The following is a 24,195-nucleotide window of genomic DNA, read 5'->3' as shown; positions in this document are numbered from 1 at the left end:
CTAACCATTATGCTATCGGTGGCTGCTGAGCGAGTCGTGAGGTTAACAATGTTTTCACATCATCTGAAATTTATTGATTTATGTTTTATTTACATGTCTTCAGTTATGTGTACCTTTTAATACACGCAAACATATTTATATATTATTTCTTATTAGACTTCATTATTTTTTTATTTCTATTTATTTCTATCCTCACTATTATTATCAACCCAATAGGAGTCCTCATTTAAGTCATCTTCAGTGATTGTTCAATGATAATAGCTGATTGTGTTCTCTGGAGTTTGAGTGAGAAAAAGTCTTCTCAGATTTTCAATACTCTCCACTTGTTCCGATAAACATTGCAGATGACTTTGCATTATCGCAACAGTCGCTTACTATTGATTTATAGTGGGCAACATGTCATTGCTCTTCTCTAGGATTTGGGTGGCAATAAACGTCAAGGTCACAGTACTCTCTGCCCTCTTCTAATGGAGGTCTGGTTAGTGCTCTCCCTCTTAAGTCTCTCCACCCTCCTCAACTCTTCACAACTATCTTGTCTCATATCAAGCAACGTTGATGTCATTTGTTTATTTTATTTATATTTTTACTTTTTTGAGGAGTCGGCAGGCAGGGTTGAACTCCTACCGCAAAGGAGGAAAAGAATGTGAAAAAAAAGTGACGGCTTTGCCGTTACGTCCATCGCCAAATCGGAAGTGGCAAAGGTTTAAATTAAGGCTAGTAAATCGAAAAGAGTTGATGACTTTCGAAAATATCTGAAAAAAAAGTGACCCCCCCCCTCCTTGTAGAAAAGTGCCCAGTTGTGGGCGAAGAAATTGTTTTTAGCTAATTTTTCAATATTTGTTGCCCGACGGGTCAAGCTTCAAAACGATACCAATCTCATGAAAATCCATCGCCGCTGTCGAAAGTTTTAGGCAGGCATACAAACATACATACATACATACATTTAAACAGACAGGTAAGGTTTATATTATAGATTACAGTAGAACCCCCATATATAGTGGCCCTAGGATACGTTTTTTTTCAGGTTACAATGTTTTTCCAGACTTTTTTGCTACCCATTGTCAAGCTTGCCAATGCTAAGGGACTGGACAAAAGTTCACATTTCCCTTTTTCTTTTTTTTTTTAAACACTAGTAAAACAAATTTATATCATATTTTTATGTTTTATAGGTTTTAATTTTACTAGTAGTTTAAAAACAACAAATATTTATTTTATTAGTAGTACCAGTAATGGGAAATTGATATATATATAATCAGAATCTATCAGCGTCGGTTACTAAGATCTCCTCTCAAAAAGCGTTTTTTTTTTATATATATATTTTTTATATTTGTTTCTTGTCTTTATGTATTTCCAGAACATTCTTGTCTTTATGTATTTCCAGAACATTCTTGTCTTTATGTATTTCCAGAACATTCTTGTCTTTATGTATTTCCAGAACATTCTTGTCTTTATGTATTTCCAGAACATTCTTGTCTTTATGTATTTCCAGAACATTCTTGTCTTTATGTATTTCCAGAACATTCTTGTCTTTATGTATTTCCAGAACATTCTTGTCTTTATGTATTTCCAGAACATTCTTGTCTTTATGTATTTCCAGAACATTCTTGTCTTTATGTATTTCCAGAACATTCTTGTCTTTATGTATTTCCAGAACATTCTTGTCTTTTTGTATTTCCAGAACCACCTAAAACAATGAAGTACGTTAGCTTGGTATCACTCACGCTACAGAATGCCTTGTTGGCACTTGTCATGCGTTATGTGCGCACTCGTACAGGTGACATGTTCATGGCCACAACAGCAGTCGTCGTTGCAGAATTTTTAAAGTTCACGACCTGTCTTATCATCATCCTCGTCCAAGAAGGGAGCATTTCCAAGTGGCTGAAACATTTGCATGAAAACATTATTATGCAACCCGTAGACTGTCTTAAAATTGCCATTCCATCCTTGGTGTACACATTACAAAACAATTTACTCTATGTGGCCGTCTCAAACTTGGACGCTGCCACCTATCAGGTGAGTCTGTTTCCCCTTTTTCGTTTTTAGAAGTGTCCTCACATTACTGAGAGTTTTGTGGCATTTTTTTTTTTTTTTGTGCTTGTTTACATTAGTGATCTTTTAAACCAACACATTTCAGGTGAAAACATTACTACGTATTTAAGTGCAATGGCGAAATTAGTATAAATTCCAAAAATTATGAAAAATGATCCAGGAGAAGATGTGCTTGATATATTTTAGAAAAAAAGAATCATCCAGTTACGTTCTGTTTAAAAATATTGGACCCTTAATTTAATTTCATTAAAGTTGAGTCATCTCCCTTGTTTGTCATACCAAATCAGTCACACAGCTCTTTCATATTAAGACATACAATAAAGCTCGATGATTTATCATAAAAATACATGCACTCTGTTATCTTCGACACTTACTTCACTTACAGTAGAATAAGTAATTTCTATGAATATGATTTTCATAACAAAAACAAATCATATATTCACGTTTGAATCCCTGACTGATGAAAATCTGCCAAAATAGTCAGATTGTCGTCTGCCACTTATTTCAATCAAAACATCGCTACAAGATCATTTCAACACATGAAAGGTTGACACTAAAGCAATCATTCAAACATAAACAGAAGTTTTCTTTCTCTTTTTTTTTGTAAACAAAATTAAATAAAATTTGATGTTGCTCTAAAAATGAAATTTTATTTATAAAGTTTCGTTTGTGGCCGCCCTCGCATCGATACAAGTGCCAATCGACATTACTTTCTCTTTAAATTAATACACCTGTTTCCTTCAGATAAGTTTCTTTTCTCCAAATAATATCCTTAATTTACATAGCTTCTTTTTTCGTTGAACTGTTAGGTGAAAGGGCAAAATAGTTAAGAAGTCCCCTCCCCATGTTAAGAATGGTTTTCTAAATAATGTTATTTCAGCATGGTTCAATCACTGCACAAGTACCAAAAATTCCGTCAAGATGGGCGTTTAGGTGACAAAATAATCTCGAACCCTCTATCAAATCAAAGGAACCAAACTCCCTAATTACCGTTATGTTACTATGCCAACAATATATAAACAATGACATCGGTATTTCAGAAGTCGAGTTTTAAGTAAGCAGAACTTCTTTAAAAAAAAATAATCAATATAAAAACAACTTAAAAGAAAAAAAGAAACACTTTATTTTAAACAATATGAATATTTTTCTTTTTATTTTAAACAATATAAACAGAACTTTTTGCTTTTTTTCTATTTTTAATTTTAACCAGTTTAACTAGAAGCTTATATTCAAATATATCATATACAACCTGGCAACGCCGGGTACTTCAGCTAGTAATACAATAAAACAGCTGGCTATGCATGACGATATATAATATGATAAATATATATTTAAAAGTTTCTTATCTACATACACTTTCCATCCTTTTTCGGAAATCATCAGTATAGAGTTCTGCTGGTCACATGTGAACACCCAGATCCAAGTAATCTTTAACTAATGAGTTTGAATATCTAATTATGCTGCAAATCCAACCGCTACAGGGAAAGGGGAAAATTAAGGTCTATTTATGTCAATAAAAGTGGACATATTTTATTAGGTTGTCATAAGTGTTCAACAATCTAGTTGGACGAAACTTTGTGTGGCACCTTTAATTGGCAACCCAATTTTAATTATGTTAAACTTCACATCCTATGTTAAGTGGGTTATAAACAATATTATGATCAATATATTTGAAAAACTTATCTACACACGTTTCATCCTTTTTTGGGAATCATCAGTATGGAAGATGACTGTTCTTTCAGTTGCACGATTCGAAACTCACTCAAGTCACTTTTAACTTACGAGCCTAGACCGCTACTAATGCATATTAGTGAATACTGTGTAATATGAGAAAAATTGGCTAGAGTGCTCAACTACTATTGTAAGAGTAATAATGTATTTATTTATACAATGATTTGAGACAGGTAAAATTTAGTTGATGTAACACATGTCCTTGTTTGTCGGTTAAAGCCAAAATGAAAAACAGAATATGAAGTTCTTCATCGTTTAAATTAGAAACAGTCTCTATTTAATTGATTTTCCATAAAATTCAAGTTTGACAAAAAGTAATATTTTTTATGTGGGGATAACATTACTCTTTCCTCCTCCCCCCTCATAAAAAAAACATACTCTGATCTGAACGGGACAAAAATGAAAATTGCCCAAGTCAAGAAAGATTTCTATTTTTCTGATTGAGGACAGAATAGATATATTTTGATCCTGGCCTATAAAACAAGTCAACAATAACATTCAAATGGATTGCTGTGTTTTAGTTATAGAGGCCAGTACGAAAAAAATGAAAATAATGGAAAGCCTTTAAAAACAGTAGTGATAGTAGCAAATTAATGTATGCGTATGTGTGTTATATGCATTCATATAAATTAATGTGTCTGTGTCAAGCCTATTTATGTTTAAAATTAATGAAAACTAAAATGTCATAACGGGTTTTGAAGCAAATATTTAAAAAATGATGTATTGTCAGAAAACACTAATAATAATATTGTGAAATAATATAGACACACAAACTTGTGTAAAATAATAAAATGGTCGACTACAGTTGAGGGCGATCCAGTTTCTCTTTTTTTAGCTACTACACAGATGTAGGGGAAAGCATCACTCCCTTCCCAGGATTATTCCACTTACTCTTGAATGCAGAGTGTTTAACAAGTACCATTTTTTAAAAGTCTTTGGTACGATTCGATCGAAGATTGAACCGTGATCTCCTGACCCATTAGTGAACAGTTTTAACCATTATGCCAAATGAACCAGTCATTTTTTTTTACGAAGGAGTCACCACTTATCAAGGCCCAGAGACCACTCGAGGATAAGGGTTAGTAAGTGTACAGTGATCAATGGGACAATGATGTAATAACTGTTAGTAGTGGAAATTTTGTAAATTATATTATTTAAAAGGAACAGCTCAAGAACTTGTTTACATTGGACTTGAAGACGACCATATTATAATTAGTCGGAAAGCAGCCAAATGGAAGAGAGTTCCATAGGGGTGCAGTTCTAAGAAAGAAACTTTGTTCATTGGATCTACGTTTAGGTTTAGGCACGGATAAATAGTGGGGGAAATTATTGATAGTGTTTTCAGCTGGACGAGTGTTTCTCGTGAAAGTTTGGTGAGGGGAGGGACCATAGATTGAAGCTCAGACGAGCACTTGCCATGAAAATAACGACAAAGCAGAGACAGGCTTGAAACATCTCTTCTGTGAGAAAGAGGTTGCAGGGAAGAAAAAAGGGCATCCCCCACAAGGCTACGAAGTCTATTTTGAACTCTGTCAAGGCAGAATAAGGTCTTCCAAGCAACTCCTGCCCAGATGTGGCAACAGTACTCCATCCTTGGACGTACCTGGTTCTTATATAGGTAGAGAATTGCATCAGCAGTGAGATATCTACTGGATTGATAGAAGGATCCTACCATTTTCCCAGAAACCTTGGCAACAGATTTGATGTACATGTACCATTTCATATCAGGAGTAATGGTCAAGCCCAGGAGCTTGTCAAAACATTGACACCCCCTCCCCCCCGAATAAGAGCCATTCATTTCAATTGATGCCAAATGAGGATCAGAGCATTGATTATGTAAAGACAGAAGCTTGGTTTTAGATGCATTAAAAGAAATCGGCCACCTCTTTCCCCATTGTACCACATGCTCAAGATCAGAAGAGAGAGAATCAAAGAGAACTTGGTCATTTACAGTCTTTGATATACTGCCATAGATGGTAGTGTCGTTAGCATAAATGTCTATGAATGATCTAAGTATATGATTTGGAAGATCATTGATGTAGATCAGGAAGAGAGTTGAGCCCAGAATGGACGCCTGAGGGACTCCAGCATTAATACTGAGAGCTTCTGATTTCTGCCCATCAACCACTACTCTTATGAACCTATCGGAGAGAAATGATTTAATAATTGAGAAGACATTTCCAGCTATACCGTAGCTGAAGATTTTGTGGAGTAGACCTTTATGCCATACCTTATCAAAGACCTTTGATATGTCGAGCGATTGCCCTAAGAGTAGTGGTTGATGGGCAGAAATCAGAGGCCCACAGTATTAATGCTGGAGTCCCTCAGGGGTCCATTCTGGGCTCAACTCTCTTCCTGATCTACATCAATGATCTCCTAAAACACATACTTAAATCATTCATTGACATCTATGCTGATAACACAACCATCTATACATTTCTACCTCTAAGGTATGCATTACAGCTCATTCCTATCCAGTAAGGTATTTAACAGCCAAAGTACTCAGAAGCAAAGCGATCTGCATTACATAACTGTCTTCTCAAGAGTTTTGCAATGATTAATACGTTATTGAAACGACACTCCTTGTTATGCAAAATGTCCCATGACTCTTACTTGAAAATACCTACAACTTCAACTCTATTCGCACCTACTGAAAACCTGCCCATATATCTATTCACCTAATTATGCATGACTCAAAACTTGCTGTCTTATCCATACTATATTGCACTTACATCTTAACCCTCCTATCATCTAAAATAGTTTGGGCACAACTCGTAGCTCAATTCTTAATACCTACTCATACTGTAACATTATCCTAGACCTAAGCTAACATCAATAAAATAAATAAAAAGGGTAAGACTAAAACCACATTATCTCCTCCCTAACAAGCCTTCTTACAATCATAGACGCTTACACTGCATGAACTTCACTCACCCCCTTTATCCATTAACAATTAAATAGCATGTCCCTAAATCACTTTGAGGAGTGTAACTAATCAGCAGAGATATAACCCCCACAACCTAACCCAGTAACACTAACTAACCATGCGGGGTCGCAGAAATACCTGGATTAGAACCTAGGTGCGGAGAAAACCCTCTCAGTGCTGACGGACCCAGTAGGTCTTCCCAGATCATCCGTCTAGGAGAAGGAAAACTCTGAAACTAAACCAAAGGGGAGGGAGGCCTCTTCAGTCTTGGATGACAACCTTCCTAGAGCTGGTAACTCAAACAAATTCACCGGTTTGCAATACCTAAATTGCTTAAGGAGTAGATAGGTCCTGCCTATCGCCCGGCTTCCATACTCCTTCTTTGCCTATTAGTCAGGCGCAGAGATACTATCACAGTGATTCGACAGAAACACCCATTGGTAGATCATGTTTCTTGTCTAGGGCAATGAACGCCGTTTCCCCACTCCTGACACACCCCACCCCTAAAGCTGGGCACTTGAGAATGCTTGAGTACCACATATGCCTGAGCAATTAGATTGGGTTGACCTTCTTCTAATGGGTTGAGGGTACCGGATTGACAGTTCCTGGCTGCTGTTCCCGACTGGTAGTACAGGAGCCCTAACTCTTTGGTAGCGCTTAGAGCGGCTGCTTCATCAACAGTTGTGTAATATCGGGTTGTTTGTAGTGCCATGACACGCATGGAAAGGGACCCTGCACTCATCCCTGGTGGGCTTTCCTGAGGCCACAATCCCAATTGGAGAAAGGTCAGCTGATGGTCTACTTGTGATGCATGTCTGAAGCTCTGCATAACCTCTTGTTTAGCTCGCCCTTACCTAAACCGAAACTCTTTAAAAAAATATATGACGACAGTACAATCTAAAAATAAGCTTAAACCAGGATTAGGGACAAACAAATTCAACTTGCCTCCTCCCTTGAGGCTTACATTCACAAATATCCGTGGGCTTAGAACTAATTTAGCTGATGTTGAAGCATTTCTCTTAACAAATACCCCGGATATCTTAGCACTAAGTGAGACTAACCTACACTCCTCCATTCCCTCTAACCACTTTAACATGCCTGGATATCTGCCACTCTGCCGTAAGGACTCTGACAGACATATGCACGGACTTGGAGTTTACATTCGTAATACCCTTCCCTTGACTAGAGAAACAAACCTAGAAACAGATGGTCAAGCCTTTGTGTGCTTTAGACTAAACATGCAACACAATATTAGCTACTATTATTTTCTCTACCGCTCTCCCTCGACTCAGGACTGCACCATAATAAACAAAGTATCTGACAGCATAGACACGGCACTGTCCCTCGACACTAGCGCACAAATACATGTATTTGGTGACTTTAATGTCCACCACAAAAACTGGCTTGGATTCTCTACTTACACAGATGCAGCGGGCAGTACAACTCATAGCTTCACTATATCTCACTCCCTATCACAAATTGTTACGTTTCCAACCCGTTTCCCTGACCAGGAAGAACAACACGCATCACTTCTAGATCTGTTTTTGACCACAGTTCCCGATGACTGCATAATGAAGGCCCACAGCCCACTCAGGAACGCTGATCATGCAGTGATAATGGTTGAAATCGCCCTAAACTCTAGAGCCAAAACTGAAGAGCCAGTGCTCAAAACAACGAGATATTATAAAAAGGCTGATTGGGAAGCCATCCGGGAACTAATTAGAGATGCCCCATGGAGAAATATTTTTTCTCTCCCTGCTGAACAATGTGCAAACGAGACCACTGACTGGTTCAAAACTGCAATCGAAGCGTATGTTCCCATGCGGAAATTTTATAGTAAGCCCCACTCTCCCCAATGGTTTACATCGACTTGTGCAACTGCCATTGCTCAAAAGCAGCATGCATACCGTAGGTTTAACCGACATAAGTCCAGTTCAAACAGACTGAAGTATATAGAAGCTAGAAATAACGTTAAGAAAGAAATAGCGACAGCTTAGAGAGAATTTACGGAAACCACTAAAAAGCGCATCGAAGCACAAAAACTAGGAACTCGAGACTTCTGGAAAATCTACAACAGTGTAGTAAATAATGTGCAATCAACAATTCCCCCACTAACCAACAATCACGAGGTTGTCTCCTCAGCAACCGACAAGGCTAACATGCTTGTCAGTCGGTTTGCCTCAAACTCCACACTGGACCCTTCCAACCACCCCCTACCTGACTTTCCTATGCGGACAGACACCACGCTAGACGATCTGAAAACCACCCCTGCTCAGGTGCATGCTATCATAAAAAACCTTGACACTTCAAAAGCATGTGGACCCGATCTTATCCCAGCTGTGCTATTAAAAAAGTGCTCAGCCGAAGTAGCTCCAGTTCTCTCTAAACTGTACAACAAATGCCTTAATGAAGCTTACTTTCCGGGCTGTTGGAAAACTGCTTCTGTTGTACCAGTATTCAAGAATTCTGGCGAAAGGACTGACCCATCAAATTATCGCCCCATTAGCCTCCTCCGACTTTTTGCCAAAATATTTGAGACCATAATTAACCATGCTCTAGTCCATCATCTTATAGATGCTAAACTTCTGACTAACAAACAATATGGATTTAGACAAGCCCGTTCCACAGAAGACATCCTAACTGTGATCTCTGAACGTATATACCATTCACTGGACAAAGCGGGGGAGGGCAGAGCGGTAGCTCTAGATATATCTAAGGCCTTTGACAGGGTATGGCATGAGGGTCTCCTCAGGAAAATCAGATCATACGGTATCACTGGTAGAATACTTAACATAATTAAATCCTTCTTAGATAAGAGAAAAATCCAGGTTGTCCTCGACGGTCGTACATCTAAACAATATGATATAAATGCGGGGGTGCCCCAGGGTTCTATCCTTGGACCTCTATTGTTCCTGATATTCATAAATGACCTCCCCGACAAAATTACCTCTGAGATGGGTATATATGCTGATGACACTACACTCTATGGCAGGCACGACAGGAAGACGAATGAACATATTTCTAAAGAAATGGCAGAAACACTAGAGGAAGACCTCCAATCTGTAGTGGAATGGGGACAAAAGTGGTGGTTCGCGTTCAATGCTGCCAAGACTAAACTAGTTTCATTCAATAATTACAAGAAACCCTCTCTACCACCTATAGCAATGGCCAACGACTCTTTATCTGAGAGTACATCTTTCAAACTCCTTGGCCTAACGTTCACAGGAAACATGAGTTGGAACAATTACATTGAAGGCATTGCCAGGGCCGCTGCAAGAAAGGTAGGCTCTCTCTACCGTGCTAGAAAACTACTAACACCCGAAAGTATCCTGTACCTCTATAAGGCCACCATTCGCCCATGTATGGAGTATTGCTGCCACATCTGGGCTGGTGCATCTGCTACTAGTCTCTTGCTCCTTGACAAGCTTCAAAAGAGTCGCAAACCTGATAGGCCCTGAACTGGCATCTAAGCTTCATTCAGCCTCTGTCCCATCGACGAAATGTTGCATCCCTCTGCCTTTTCTACAAGTATTTTAGTGGTGAATGCTCTGACGAACTGCAATCACTTGTGCCCCCACGACGTGAGCACCCTCGACAAACCCGACAGGCTGCTAAATCCTACCCCCACACTGTAGAGATCCCACGATGTAAAAGATCTTTTTACTCCAATAGTTTCTTCCCCAGAACCGCTAGACTCTGGAATTCCGTTCCAGGTTCCTGCTTCCCCATCAGTACTGACGTTCAGAAGTTCAAGTGTAACGTGAACTGACATCTTGCTGCCCAAATCCCTACATAGTACCCCAGTAGTTGTTGCCCCTGATAGTAGCCCCCTACACCAAAGTAGCAATTTGTCTTGTTTGGGGTGAAAATGTAATAAAAAAAAAAAAAAACATCTATGGAAACACATCAAAGGCTGTAAATGACAAAGTTCTCTCTAATTCTCTGTCCTCTGATCTTGAGCGCGTGGTACAATGGGGGAAGAGGTGGCTGGTCACTTTTAATGCATCCAAAACCAAACTTCTATCTTTACATCATCAACGCTCTGATCCCCATCTGGCATCAATTGAAATGAATGGCTCTCGTCTTGGGGAGGCTCCATGTTTTGACAAGCTTCTGGGTTTGACCGTTACTCCTGATCTGAAATGAAACATGTACATCAAATCTGTTGCCAGGGACGCTGGGGAAAATGGTGGGATCCTTCTACCGCTCCAGAAGATATCTCACTACTAATGCAATTCTCTATCTGTATAAAAGCCAAGTACGTCCAAGGATGAAATACTGCTGCCACATCTGGGCAGGAACTGCTAAAAACAGCCTATCCTACCTTGACAGAGTACAAAATAGACTTTGTGGTTTAGTGGGGGGATATCCTTTTCTCTTCCCTGCAACCTCTCTCCCACAGAAGAGACGTTGCGAGCCTCTTTGTTTTATCGTTATTTCCATGGCAGGTGCTCGTCTGAGCTCCAATCCCTCGTTCCCCCTCACCAATCTTTCACGAGAAACACCCGTCTGGCTGAAACTACTGTCAATAATTTTCCCCACTCTTTATCTGTGCCTAAATCCAAATGTAGATTCCATGAGCAAAGCTTCTTTTTTAGAACTGCATGCCAGTGGAACTCTCTGCCGCTTGCCTGTTTCCCACCTGACTACAACTTGGACGTCTTCAAGTCCAAAATATAAAACTTCTGACAAACCGCCCCCTTAAGTAAGACAATCTATCAAAAACCCCAATACTAATGATTACTACAATACTATCTCATTGATTACTGTACACGCAATAACCCTAATCCCTGAGTGGCCTTCGGGCCTTGATAAGTGGTAACCCCCATGTAAAAAAAAAAAAAAAAAAAAAAAGCCTCCGTTGAGAGATGAACTAATCCTTTGAGATATAACTGTAAGCACATCTGCTGTAGATCTAGCAGAACGGAAACCATATTGCACGTCACTAAGGATGTTATTTTTACTATTTATTATTTCTCTATTTAACGCGGATTCCAGCAGCTTACTCATGATGCACAGGAGACTTATTGGCCTGTATTGAGAGGGAGATGATCTATCACCTGAGTTCTTAAATACAGGGCATATTGACAAGGTTTTCCAGGGTGTTGGGAAGCAATTCTCCTTAAGACAACGCTTAAACAGTTTTGTAAGTATGAATGCTAGTTCTGGTTGAAGCTTTTTTAGCACTATAATAGGAATGCCGTCAGGGCCAATTGCTTTATTAGAATCACGGTTTTTGATTAGCTTGCCAACATCACACACAGATATTTGTATGCCGCATAGTGTTTTCTGATACAGGAGGGAATACTGGGGGTTGGCGGCCTTGGTCGGATAGTGTAGAATTAGCTGCAAAGTTCTTGGCAAAGAGTTTGGCTTTGTCTGATGCTAACGAGATTACCTCAGGTTCATTGATGATAGTTGGGAAAGAGCACACGCTTCTGTTCAGGGTCCTGTTTGCTATTTGCCAAAACTGGTGGGAACCAAGCTGCTGCTCAGCTACTTTGGACTTGACAAACTGAGCATACAACTCTCTTGCGTTCTTTATTACTCTTTTACAGTGGTTCCTGGCAGTCCTGAAAGCAGCTTTAGTCTCCATACATCTATTATGTTGGAAGCAATGGAAAAAGTGATTTCTGTGGTAAATGGCAGCAGCACATTCTAGAGAGAACCACGCTTGACTGTTTGAATTTTGCTGGAATTTTTCCGAGGGATTGAGATGGTCGGTACCTACAATTAACCATTCTGTCAGGTTTGATACTACAGAGGACACATCCTTTTTAAACATGGAATGCAGAGGTAGATCTGATATAAATGTACAAAAGCTATCCCAGTCAGCGATAGCGTATCGATATACTGTACGATGGAGAGGTATGTCTGAGAACTTATTACATTTCATTTTTATCTTAACTGATACAACCGAGTGGTCCGAAGATCCCAGTGGAGACAGAACGGAAGATGAACATAGCTCAGGGCAAGTTGTGAGAAAAAGGTATAGGAGACTAGCATACTGGCCATCAGTGTCTTGCACACTGGTGGATCTGTAACAATCTGAGTGAGGTCATAAGCAATGGAGAACTGACAGAACTTCCCCTCATTATCTGTCTTGTTTGAGTGGGTTAACTATTCCACATTGTGAACATCTTCTCTGGAGATGTCCCTACCACATGGAAAACTATCTTTAATAAAAGGCACATATTCCATGCCCATGGCAATCTTGGGGGTCAGATTTGGAAGTTAAGTTAGAGTATCCTTTAACTACGAACTCATCTAGGGAAACACTCGGTCCAATGCCAGTTTCAGTTAGGTCTTGTTTACTCTTCTGTAGTTGGGTTTCAACCTCTGGAAGGTTAGAACGTAGACACCTGATGTTGGAGAATGAGACATGGTAGTGGGGGGGGGTCTACATTGGTAATTGGAGATCCGGGTTTAATCGTGTATTTTTTCTGGAAACTTTTCATGATGGTGTTTTGGGATTTGTGGAATAGGTCAACAGACTTGCTTAGAGCAGGGCAGAGAGGGAAAGTAAGAGAGAAAAAGAAATGAAGAAATAAATTTTTTTTTTTCTGTAGCACATGAAAAGGTAAAGCTGTAACAATTACCCACTAATATGGCATCGAGAAGCCCCACCAGAAGCTACATTTGGTGAATCCATTCACCAAATGGCAATACAACAGCCTCAGTACTTTGCACTTGCTGATAGGTCAGCCTCCTTAGTGGTTAATCTAAGGTTCGGGTCCCTGACTATCAGACGGATAACGTCAGCCCAGATAAAACATTTACCTCCAGCACCTTTACTAGTGACATGGCCACAAGGATAGATATAGAAACAGAAAATTTCCAACAACTTTGGCGACTGTTCACACAAAATACTGCCAACCTAGAATACAGCTTTTTCTTTCTTAGTCAGAAAAATCGCTCATTAAAATGAGAACTGAGGGACAAATTAGGAGAAGCGAGAGTAACGGAAGCTGCCGATAGCGCATCCACAATGCATTGTCTACTCTCCATTAAAAAAAAAAAAAAAATGACACTTAATATTGTACTTGCTAGATATCAGTGGATGAGAAGATCTATTATTAAAGAAAACAAATCAAATATAAATTAAAAACTGAAATAAATGGTTAATATTAACATTTGCAGTTAATAAAAAATAACAATAAATAATGCAACAAACTTAACTACGAAAGTCTTTCGTCTTCCGTGCAGCTATTTATAATGTAACTGTCACCAAAATGAACTCGTCATTATTGACAGTCTAAAAGAAAATCAGCAGATATAGAAAAAAAAAGAGACACACTGGAATATCTTCCTAACAGGTGAAGGGGAGATAATTCATGAAATTTCGTAATTTATCTCCACTGAGATAAGACATGCCTTTCTGCATTTTCTCACATTGGTTGTCCAAGTTTTAATGGAAAAATTAATTTGACCAAATGTCTAAACAAGATAATTTGAACCCAGATCCCTGAATTTGAATAGAAAATATTTTTTTGTCTATTAGACCATTAATCCCTTCTTATAATAATCTGATAATCTTTGGCTAAAATATTATTTTTTCTGTTCTATTTTCATAAATAGTAAGCACACTATCCTTTAATTACTTCAAGTAGATAAATTAATTATCAAGTTGACGAGAAATTTCTTGTGGTTTTTAACTTTTAAATCCAGATGAACATATCTCGGCTCAAACAAAAATTTATTGACTGAAATAAGCACCATCAAAATCAGCACACATATTTGCCAACGCAATGCCAGTAACATAAAAATCTTGCGTTCTGGTGGTGATGAAGTCGCTGAAGACGTTTTTGATATTGTATAGGTTCTTGAAGCATTTCTCATGCGAAAAGTTGTAGAGATGCTTGAAAAAGTGGTAGTCGGTTAGGGAGAGGTCTGGAGAGTATAGTGGATTAAGCAGAATTTCATAGCCCAATTCGTTCTGCAGGGTTGGTTTAGCAATGGGCGGTCAATCATTGTCACGGAGGAGAATTGGGCCTTTTTTGTTGGCTAATGCTGGGTGTTGTTATCGAAGTTTCTGGTACATTTCATCCATTTGTTGACAGTACTTCTTTACTGTAATGGTTTCGCCTGCATTAAAGAAAAACTAATGGATGAGATCAGTCGCAGACTACCAAACAGTCAGCATGACCTTCTTTTTGTGCAACTCTGGCTTTGAGAAATGTCATGGAGCTTCGTCGGTGTCTAACCACTGAACTGAGCATTGCTGATTGTCATAATGAACCCACTTTTCATCGCAAGTCACAACCCGGTCAAGAAACGGATCATTCTTGTTGTGTAAAAGAAGGGAAGTTGACACTTCATACCAACGTTTCTTTTGGTTGTTCAATTTGTGAGGCACTCATTTATCAAGTCTTTTTGCCTTTCCTATCTCTCTGAAGTGGTTGGAAATCATTGTATATGTTAGGTCTAATTCAAAAGTAAGTTTTTGAGCAGTTGTGCATGGATTGACTTTAACTAAGGCTCTTAATTGATTGTTGCGAACATCCGCTGACTGACCACTACACTCATCATCTTCAAGACACTAACTATTGCCATGGAATTTCTTAAGCCATCATTGTGCTGTGCGTTCAATAGTGGTTCCTGAGACAAATCCTTTGTTGATATTATGAACTGTTTCAGTATCTTTTCGGCCTAGCTTGAATTGAAATAAGAAAATTGTGCAAATTTTCTTATTTCATCTTGTATTCAATATTCTGAAAAGAAGACATAATTGTAATTTAAATGATTAGATAGGTCGAAAAATGCTTTTTAAAAGTATATATAAAGTAAAGGTATTATAACCAAAACTTATTTAAAAATACATCATTTGAAATCAAAATCCAAAAATTCCACAAGAACTTTTTTCTCAACCTAATATTAATCTTGTGTGTCTCGCCTGTTTGCATGCTCATGTTGACAAATCGTACAGATGAAGAGGAGAAAGCTATTGTAGAAATGAAAGTTAAATATGCACACACAACAAAAAATAAATCAAAATCCGATTCAAATTGTATGAACAATTTTCCAAAACCTAAATATACCAATTCTCAAAAACTATGACTCTCAAATTGTAATTAACACTTGTCCAAAACATGTAACACGATACAAACGATGACAACTCGGTTTTTTCTCCTTTTCTCTTGCTGAACATTCAATGTAGTTTCTACCAGGTACATCAAATTTACTCTCTTCTCAAGAGAAAAGTCTCTCATCTTTATTTCAAGAATTCATTAATGCAAAATGATGCTCATTTGCATAAGTGAAATCTTATCATTACACAAGAAATAAGATTCTATCTTATGAGCAGAATGGTCGGGGTTCAATCCCCGATGAACTACATACCGCATGATCTTCCTCCCTTGATGGCTGCTACAGGTATTGCCTTACTTGTTTGGGACTTAAGTATAACGTGACTGCACAAGATGAAGTTGTTAGTAACTCCATCTCCTTGTACATCGATCGGCAATTTATAAAAATCACGGTCATGGAAGAATGCAAGAAAAAAATTTGTTTAGGAATTAAAAATATTTTTTTGGTTGTATTAAATGTTACTAAATGAGGAATCATTATCATATAAAAAAAAATCCAGTTAGTATTACGCATCTATAATTGAGAAAAAATAAACTTGAAAACTTAACTTGAATAAGCCAACACAAAACAAAATGATCACTGAATTTTATTTGATGTTGTGGGTGTTTTTGCACTTATTGTATGGCACTATTTTTTTAATAGTATTTTCAAGTTAAATTCATGTTTAAATTCAAATGTTAAGAATGGCTTTATTTAACCAGCCACCTCTTTCCCCATTGCATCATGTGATCAAGCACATCTGTTCTGTAACTGCATTTGCCCCATACACCTAGCATATCTTTTTGCAGGTTGAGAATGTTCTGGATTTGTCTGTTTGTCAAACAGCAATTTTGTTTAATTACGGCTTTAACTTTATCATTATCAATCATCTTTAGTCGGCCAGAGCAAGTAACATTTTTCACTAAAAATTTCACTTTTTGGAAACGAGTAAATCATTTCTAGCACGTCTGTTCTGTAACAGGATTTGTTATAGCATATCTTTATGCGGGTTTCCGTAGCTTTTTTACATTTTCTGTAGTTAAAAAAAAAAAAGCATCAGATATCAGTAGTGAACTGCTTGATCTTCCATTTCAAGGCCTGAAACACAAGCCAAAATATAAGAATTCCTCTGCTCATTACTAGGGCTGTGACAACAGCATATTCTTTTCATTCTCAAGTATATATATATCCGACACAGTAAGACACAGTCAATCAACCGAGAACCACATCAGTCTATATAAAAACATATAAGATGTTAACGGATACACACTCAAAAGTCAAAAGAATATGCTGTTGTCACAGCCCTACTTATTACGCACTGACATCATTCTTTCCTAGAATTGCCTGCCTATGGAATACTGTTCTGCTGGTCTGCTTCCCGGCTGATTACAATATGGTAGCTTTCAAGTCCAATGTAAACAAAATCAAATTCTACCCAATTTACAGCATTAACGATCACTACACTACCACCTTACATTCATTAACTCTTATCCTCGAGTGGTCTTCGGGTCTTGATAAGTGATGATACGCTTGTAAAAAAAAAAAAGTAAATAAATACGTACACATGCGACACCAAATACAGAATTTGAAGAGCAGGAATGTCAAATGAATTTTAGTAAAGTTGTAAAGATGTCATTTCAAAGAACAAACAAACTTTTTGGCTGACCGAATAAGTATAGAATTTCTTCAGCAATTAGAATCAATTGATAAATGTGGCAATTATAACAATAAAGAGTAACCTGCAAATATTTTGACATGGAACAAAATCTTTTTTTTAAATGTCCACATTTCATAAAATTAGGTTGGAATCCTGAAAATAAAAATATTTCTCATCCATTTGTACTGAAATGCAACCTGGCCAATGAAGGTTGAGGACACGTGTTGCATGGAAAGAAATGATATGAGAACAATAGCATGGATGTGTAACATAGGTCTTAAAGACAGGATTAGATCTGATGGCCTCAGAGGAAAATCAAATATGGTCTGTATATAGGAAGATGCACTCAAAACAGGATGTTTCGATTGTAGGGCTACATTGAAAGAATTGTTGCCATTTGTTTTCTATTGCACAGATTAGCTTAGAATTCTAGATCTGTGAATGTGTTAGTTTCGCCAAACTTCTATAATTTAAAAAAGCTATTGAAATTAGAACAAAAATATCGAATACATATAATTTTGGCACACAGTGTACTGTCATTAACAAATGTGTCATTGATGGAGATTTTTATAACGATTGCAGTCATTGAAGAACATGAGAAAAAAATCTATTTATGCATTAAAAGTATTTTTGTATTATGCATTACTAAATGAGGAATCATTACCATTAGTTATCCAGTTAGTATTACGCATATAAAATTGAGAAAAGCAGTTTTCACTCGGTTTCGTTATTAGATAAACACAACCTAATACTTATTATGCACTTATTGTACCGTGCTGAAATAACAGTCAGTGTATACGGAATGTTATTTTATTGAATTAACTTGGAATTCTTTTTTAGATGAGTAATTTGTATTATTTTAAAAATTATTTGCAGACTATTATCCTCATTTTCTAATTGTTGTGTCACAACATTTCGGCCAATCATTCCTCCCGCCTTCGTCAGGTGGTTAACTGTGATGGAATAGGAATGTCGAATCTCCCAACTGCACCCGCAGCAATCAAAGTGGTTGTCATCTCACCATGGTTTGGCAAACTAATCCTCCGACTGCCTTTTGGTAAGATTGGAACTGCTACCTTCAGACAATGCTCACCTGGAACCGTAGATATTCTGCATCTCTATCCACTGCGCCATGGGTCTGACAATGGAAACACAAATATAAAAACGTGGCTTTATAAGACCCCAAAATCCAATCTTGATTGCCCTTTGGGGCTCGTGGCGCAGTGGATAGAGATGTGGAATATCTTCGGTTCCAGATGAGCATTGTCTGAAGGTAGCAGTTTCAATCCCACCCAAAGTCGGGCAAAGGATTAGTTGGCCAAACCATGGTGAGACGACAACAACTATGGAAGGCAGTAATTGCTGTGAATGCTGTTGAGAGATTTCACATTCCTATCTCATCGCGGTTAACCACATGAAGGCCTGACGTCATGGAACAACTACAAGATGAGGATAATAGTCCGCAAATAAATAAAATAAAGAATACTTTTTGATTGTGTTTGAAAGAAAACCTAAAGTTAATCTCTAAAAGGAAAAAGTATTATTACATGTGATAAAAAAGTTATAAAAAACATGTTTTCACGGCGGCATAGGAAACTGAAAAGTTTAGCTAAATTTGAAAGTTAAATAAATTCATTGTAAAAATCCCTTGAAAGATAAATACTAATTTTCTTAGATTATTTCAAAGATAATTAGTAAAGTCTTAAGATATTCGATTAAATTAAAAAGAAAAACGCCATTGTTCTTGCATAAAAATAGTTTAGTGAACCCCCAAAAGTGAGAGTTTAGTAACGGATTCAATTTCACACAATCACTTCAACTGTTAGGAAGTTCATGACATGAATAGTGCGGTATGCTGTTTGATGTGATGGGGGGGGTCTAAAGGTTAAGACTCGTCAAAGCAGACAACACTGCTCTGACATGTGAATGCGTTTGGTTGCAGGTGCATCTGGTTGTAGATCGCATACACATTCCAATCCCTAATAATAAAAGGAGGGAGCATGTACTTACTGTTAGTCTACAGTCTTCAATGTGGGTTTTCAGTTCGAGTTTCTGAGTCCGACAAGCATAGTCGATGGAAGATGAATCAATAGAAAGATTCCCATCCTCCTCCTAAAGATAGGCAGAGACCAAGGGCGTGGCATTCAACTGTAAAACAAATAAAGTTCCAATTGTCCAGAGAATGAGACTTGCGTTGTTGTTATAAGCTTTTGTTCCAGTGTAGCTGACACGATCAATAGATGTGAAGATATAGAAAGGTACATCTTGCTTTTATTTATAATCCCGCCAAAAGAGCTGATGTGCTGTAAATATGAACATTGACTTGAAATAAGCAGACAACCCAATCTTTCCCTCCCACCATGTGCGTCGCTCAACAAAGCGTTGCACATAAGTTCTACAGAAGTCCAAAATGTCAGAAAATCAGTTTAATTTTGAATTTATAGAGAAATTGAAACATTAATATACATTTATTTCTTTATTTTTGAAGATTCTAAAACATATACATTAATTTAAGTATTTTGTATTAAAAAAGGAAGTGCGTATTTAATTAGAATATTTATTTACTTTTTTACATTACATCTCGATTTATTCTCAAACATGTCTTATCGATAAATTAGTTTTTTTGAAAATAAATTAAAAGTGCATTTCAAGTGTGAAAAAGTCAAGTAAAATCACTAATTACACTGACAATTTATTCATTGAAAAAATAAGCAAAAACAATTATTTATTAATTAAAAAGGATACGGCGAGTAGGATGCAAATCCTGCTTAAAAATTTTTTTTTTTATTATTTCACAATTTTGCTCATCAGTATATGTCTAAAATGATCATTATTAAAAATAATACCATTTTTTTTTTTAAATTATATTTTTCTTAGCTATCCTGGATGTTAATTTTTTTTTATTTTCAGGAATAAAAACACAATTTCTTATGTGTACAAGAAAATATATTTGGAATTTTTGTGAGAATGGTTACTAAAAATCACATGAAATATTAATTCACTGGTATTATTTTTTGGGTGAAAATATTGAATAAACAATGATTAAAAAAAATATACATACATTTAAGTATCCTATTTATAATATCGATAGTTTGAGAAATTTTTTTTTTTCAAGTTATATTGATTTCATTAACACAAACTTTAAGGGTTTTTTCTTAATGTTCCTGAAATATTAAAAAAAAAAGTTGAATTAACGTCTACAATGCTTTATTTATTTTTTTTTTAATAAAAAAACAAACATAATGCATCTTTTTTTAGTACTTAAAATTTTAGCAAATTTTTTTTCTTTTTGGTTTGCAGAAAAAAATACATTTTCACTAAATTAAAAAATAGTAAGTTCATTATATTCTGCAATTATTAATTAATAAATACTGAAAATATCATTAAAATTAGTTAATTTCTTGAATTTTGATTAATTTTTAAATGTAGGGAGAGGTCAAAATGTTTGTGCATTTTAGGAATCGGCCATTCATTTTGCACATACTTAAAGAACACATGTTTTGCACTATTCATAATTCGAGCATTATAACAGTGATAACGAACAACAACGGCTCATAATGTATCTATTTTAAACATTTGAAACAGCAAAGTCGAGATGTGTTTGTCTGGTTATCCAAATATTTTTTGCATGATCAGCGCTATGAAAACTGCTAATATTAAATTACGAGCAAACTTATTCGTCAAGGGGGATGTCCTATGTATGATAGTTATCCCCTCTTGTCTGCTCGGAAATGTCTCTTCCATTTGATAATTTTTTTTTTTATTTTATTTTTTTTTTTTTTACATTTGGGAATAAAGCCTCTTCGTGCTTCCAAACGGTTTCATGTAATGCATTTTTATTTACTGGCGATCCTACTAGATCAACTACGTCAGTAAATAAAGATATTACATTAAACTATTATTTAATTGGAATTCATTATTGAGATGAGTATTATTTATTTATTGCAGACTATTATCCCCATCTTTTTTCGTTGTTTCACGTTTTGGTTAACTATTCCTCTGGCCTTCATCAGGTGGTAACCTGAGCATTGTCTGAAGATGGCGGTTTCAATCCTACTGAAAGCCAACTAGAGGCTTAGTTGGCCAAAACGTGGTGAGACAACAACTATGGAAGGCAATAACTGCTGAGGATGCAGTTAGGAGATTCTGCGTTCCTATCCCGTCGCAGTTATCACCTGACGAAGGCCAAAGAAATAGTTGGCCGAAACGTGAAACAACAACTAAAAAAGATGAGAATAATAGCCTGCCATAAATAAAATTATTATATGAAACTGTTTCAATGTACAAGCAACAAAAAACACAAAAAGAAAATCCTTATCAAATCAAAGAAACAAATAAGAAGGGTAAATAAATCATAGTTAGTTATCTCCCTTGACCAATAAGTATGCTTATAATTTAATGCTGGCGCTATTTGAAAAAGTAATTTTTAAGTTCAATACAAAAAGGAGTAATTTATCATTTGGGACAGAAATTGGAAAGTAAATACGTTTATGTTGTATGTGTGTTGAAAAAGTTTCTGTGATTTGCCTGTTGGGAACGATTGCTATTCTTTAAGTTGAAATTTCTCCTCTCAATATTTTGACAGTAATTTTAAGTTTGTTTATTTCGTAATATTTCTTATTTCTTTAAAGTTTGTTTATTTCGTTGTTGGTTCTATATGTGATCACATTGAAATCTGGATGCAAGCAGTGTCCTCATCAATTCTCAAACTTACAATAAAATAATTTTTCTTTAAAGGTAAAATCTTTTAATTTTTTTTTTTTTTTTAATGGACATCGCTCCAGACAAGGCATGAAGCCATCTGATGTAAGGAGCTAAAAAAAAAAAAAAAAAAAATGCTATTTGAGGTCAAAAACTAGCCACCAATAACGATTAGTGATAAATTAACCACTTCTCGGAGAGAAGTTGTAGCCTGAGATGAAGTTTCTTTAGCAGAATATATAATTACATTATTTTTTTTTTTTTAATGGAAATGGCTCTAGACAAAGCATGAAGCTACTTAATGTAAAAGCTAAAAAAAAACACTTCAATGTCAGAAATGAAGATAAATTCCAACCAAGAAAACAGCAATTTTTCCCTCTTTGTCAGAAACTTCACTCATAGAATGTGAGGAGTAAGGACGAAATAAGAGAAGCAAAAGTTACGAGGTTGCTGAAAGTGAAACAAAAGTCCACTTTTTAATCTCCTTAAGATCTAAGTTTTGATACTCTCCTAAGATTGCATAAGTATTTAAAAGAAAGTATTTTATTTCTTTTCTGAGCAGTTGCTAACTGTTTTTGATTTTTTTTACATTTCACAGGTAACATATCAACTCAAGATTCTCACGACGGCCATGTTTTCCGTGTTCATGCTCAAGAAACAGCTGAGTAAAATGCAGTGGTTCTCTCTTCTCATCCTCTTTCTTGGCGTCTCCTGCGTCCAGCTGCAGACAAAAGCCTCATCTGAAAACGTCAGCACAGAGCAAAAACCCCTTAAAGGCTTGATGGCCGTCATTGCCGCCTGCTTAATGTCTGGCTTTGCTGGGGTCTATTTTGAAAAGATTCTTAAAGGAACAAAACAGAACTTGTGGTTGCGTAATGTCCAACTCGGATTTCTCGGTACCATAATCGGATTAATCACGATGGAGATCCAGAATGGGATCAAAGTTCAGGAAAAAGGATTTTTCTTTGGTTATGATGTGGTTGTGTGGGTCGCCATTTCGTTACAGTCGTTTGGTGGCCTCTTGGTAGCAGTGGTCGTAAAATATGCAGACAATATCCTCAAAGGATTTGCAACTTCTGCAGCGATTATAATCTCGTGTATAGCCTCCATGTACCTGTTTGACTTTCATCTCACAATACAATTTGTACTGGGTGCCTCGTTGGTCTGCTCTTCGGTCTACATGTACAGCAAATATAACCTTAAGATGTGAGGCCTCGCCTTCGTTTTGGTCAACTCTAATCAATAATTGTACGGAAGATAATCATTGGTTTACAGCATATTGTGGAGATGCCTTTCTTATTTGTTGATGGGGTCATCTTTTTTTCTTTTTTTTTTTACTTTGCCACATACAAATCTGTGGAAGGGAAAACGAAGCAAAAAATTACAACATGACAGTAATGTAACAAATAATACAAGGTGTCCACTCCTGCCTCCTCCGCCATGTAAACATTAATAAAATTCAGAATCTTTTCTGCAATTCCGACCATATTTGGTAACGTGTTCACCAAGTTTCAGTTGTGGAGTCAAGATGCATGTTACATTGGCTGAAACTATGGTTCATGGATGCTAAGTGATTAACGACACGGACTAAAAGCCTGCGTGTGCCAGGTTCAAATCTAGTTCGTTCCACAAAAACACTTTCCTCAATCTCGTGCCTGACCACTCTGAATGGAGATAAATAAATATGGTTATAGTCAGTTAACATACTTCCTAATTTTCTATGGAGTGCTACCGGAAGTGGTGACAAGGCAAATCAGTTCCTTTACTTTTATTATTCTTCAGTATTTCTATTGTGAAGCGATTGATTGAAATGAAATATAAGAAAAGGACATTATTGAAAAATATACAATAAAAATTTTAAAAATTATAAAAAGATAAAAATAACGCAATTAGTCTTTATTTGCACTTTTTATAACAAAATTTAACAAATAAGTTTTTATTTTATTTGAAATTTTTAAGAAATATGTTTATGAAATTATAAAAATAATTTTATTTTAATTTTAAAAATAAGATTTTTTTTTTTAAAATTGAATTTATATTATAAATATCTCTATGAAAGTACAAA

The 24,195-nt window shown here is 36.4% G+C and overlaps 1 protein-coding gene across 7 annotated transcripts in view; it reads left to right on the top strand.

Moving 5' to 3' along the window:
* LOC145293762 (UDP-galactose translocator-like) overlaps window positions 1-23,618 on the top strand; it is a 112,103-nt gene extending 88,485 nt beyond the window's left edge. For all 7 annotated transcript variants that reach the window (XM_080140280.1, XM_080140273.1, XM_080140289.1 and 4 more), the window contains 2 exons: window positions 1,679-2,013; window positions 22,729-23,618. In XM_080140280.1, coding sequence (XP_079996406.1) covers window positions 1,679-2,013; window positions 22,729-23,340 — 947 coding nt within the window. In that variant the 3' untranslated portion in view covers window positions 23,341-23,618. The remainder of the gene's footprint in view (window positions 1-1,678; window positions 2,014-22,728) is intronic.
* Window positions 23,619-24,195: the final 577 nt, after the last annotated feature.

The sequence above is a fragment of the Euprymna scolopes genome, chromosome 2 (genome assembly GCF_053919585.1).
Source record: "Euprymna scolopes isolate OS-2025 chromosome 2, ASM5391958v1, whole genome shotgun sequence".
Classification (NCBI taxonomy): domain Eukaryota; kingdom Metazoa; phylum Mollusca; class Cephalopoda; order Sepiida; family Sepiolidae; genus Euprymna; species Euprymna scolopes.
This window is presented reverse-complemented; position numbering and strand designations above follow the sequence as displayed.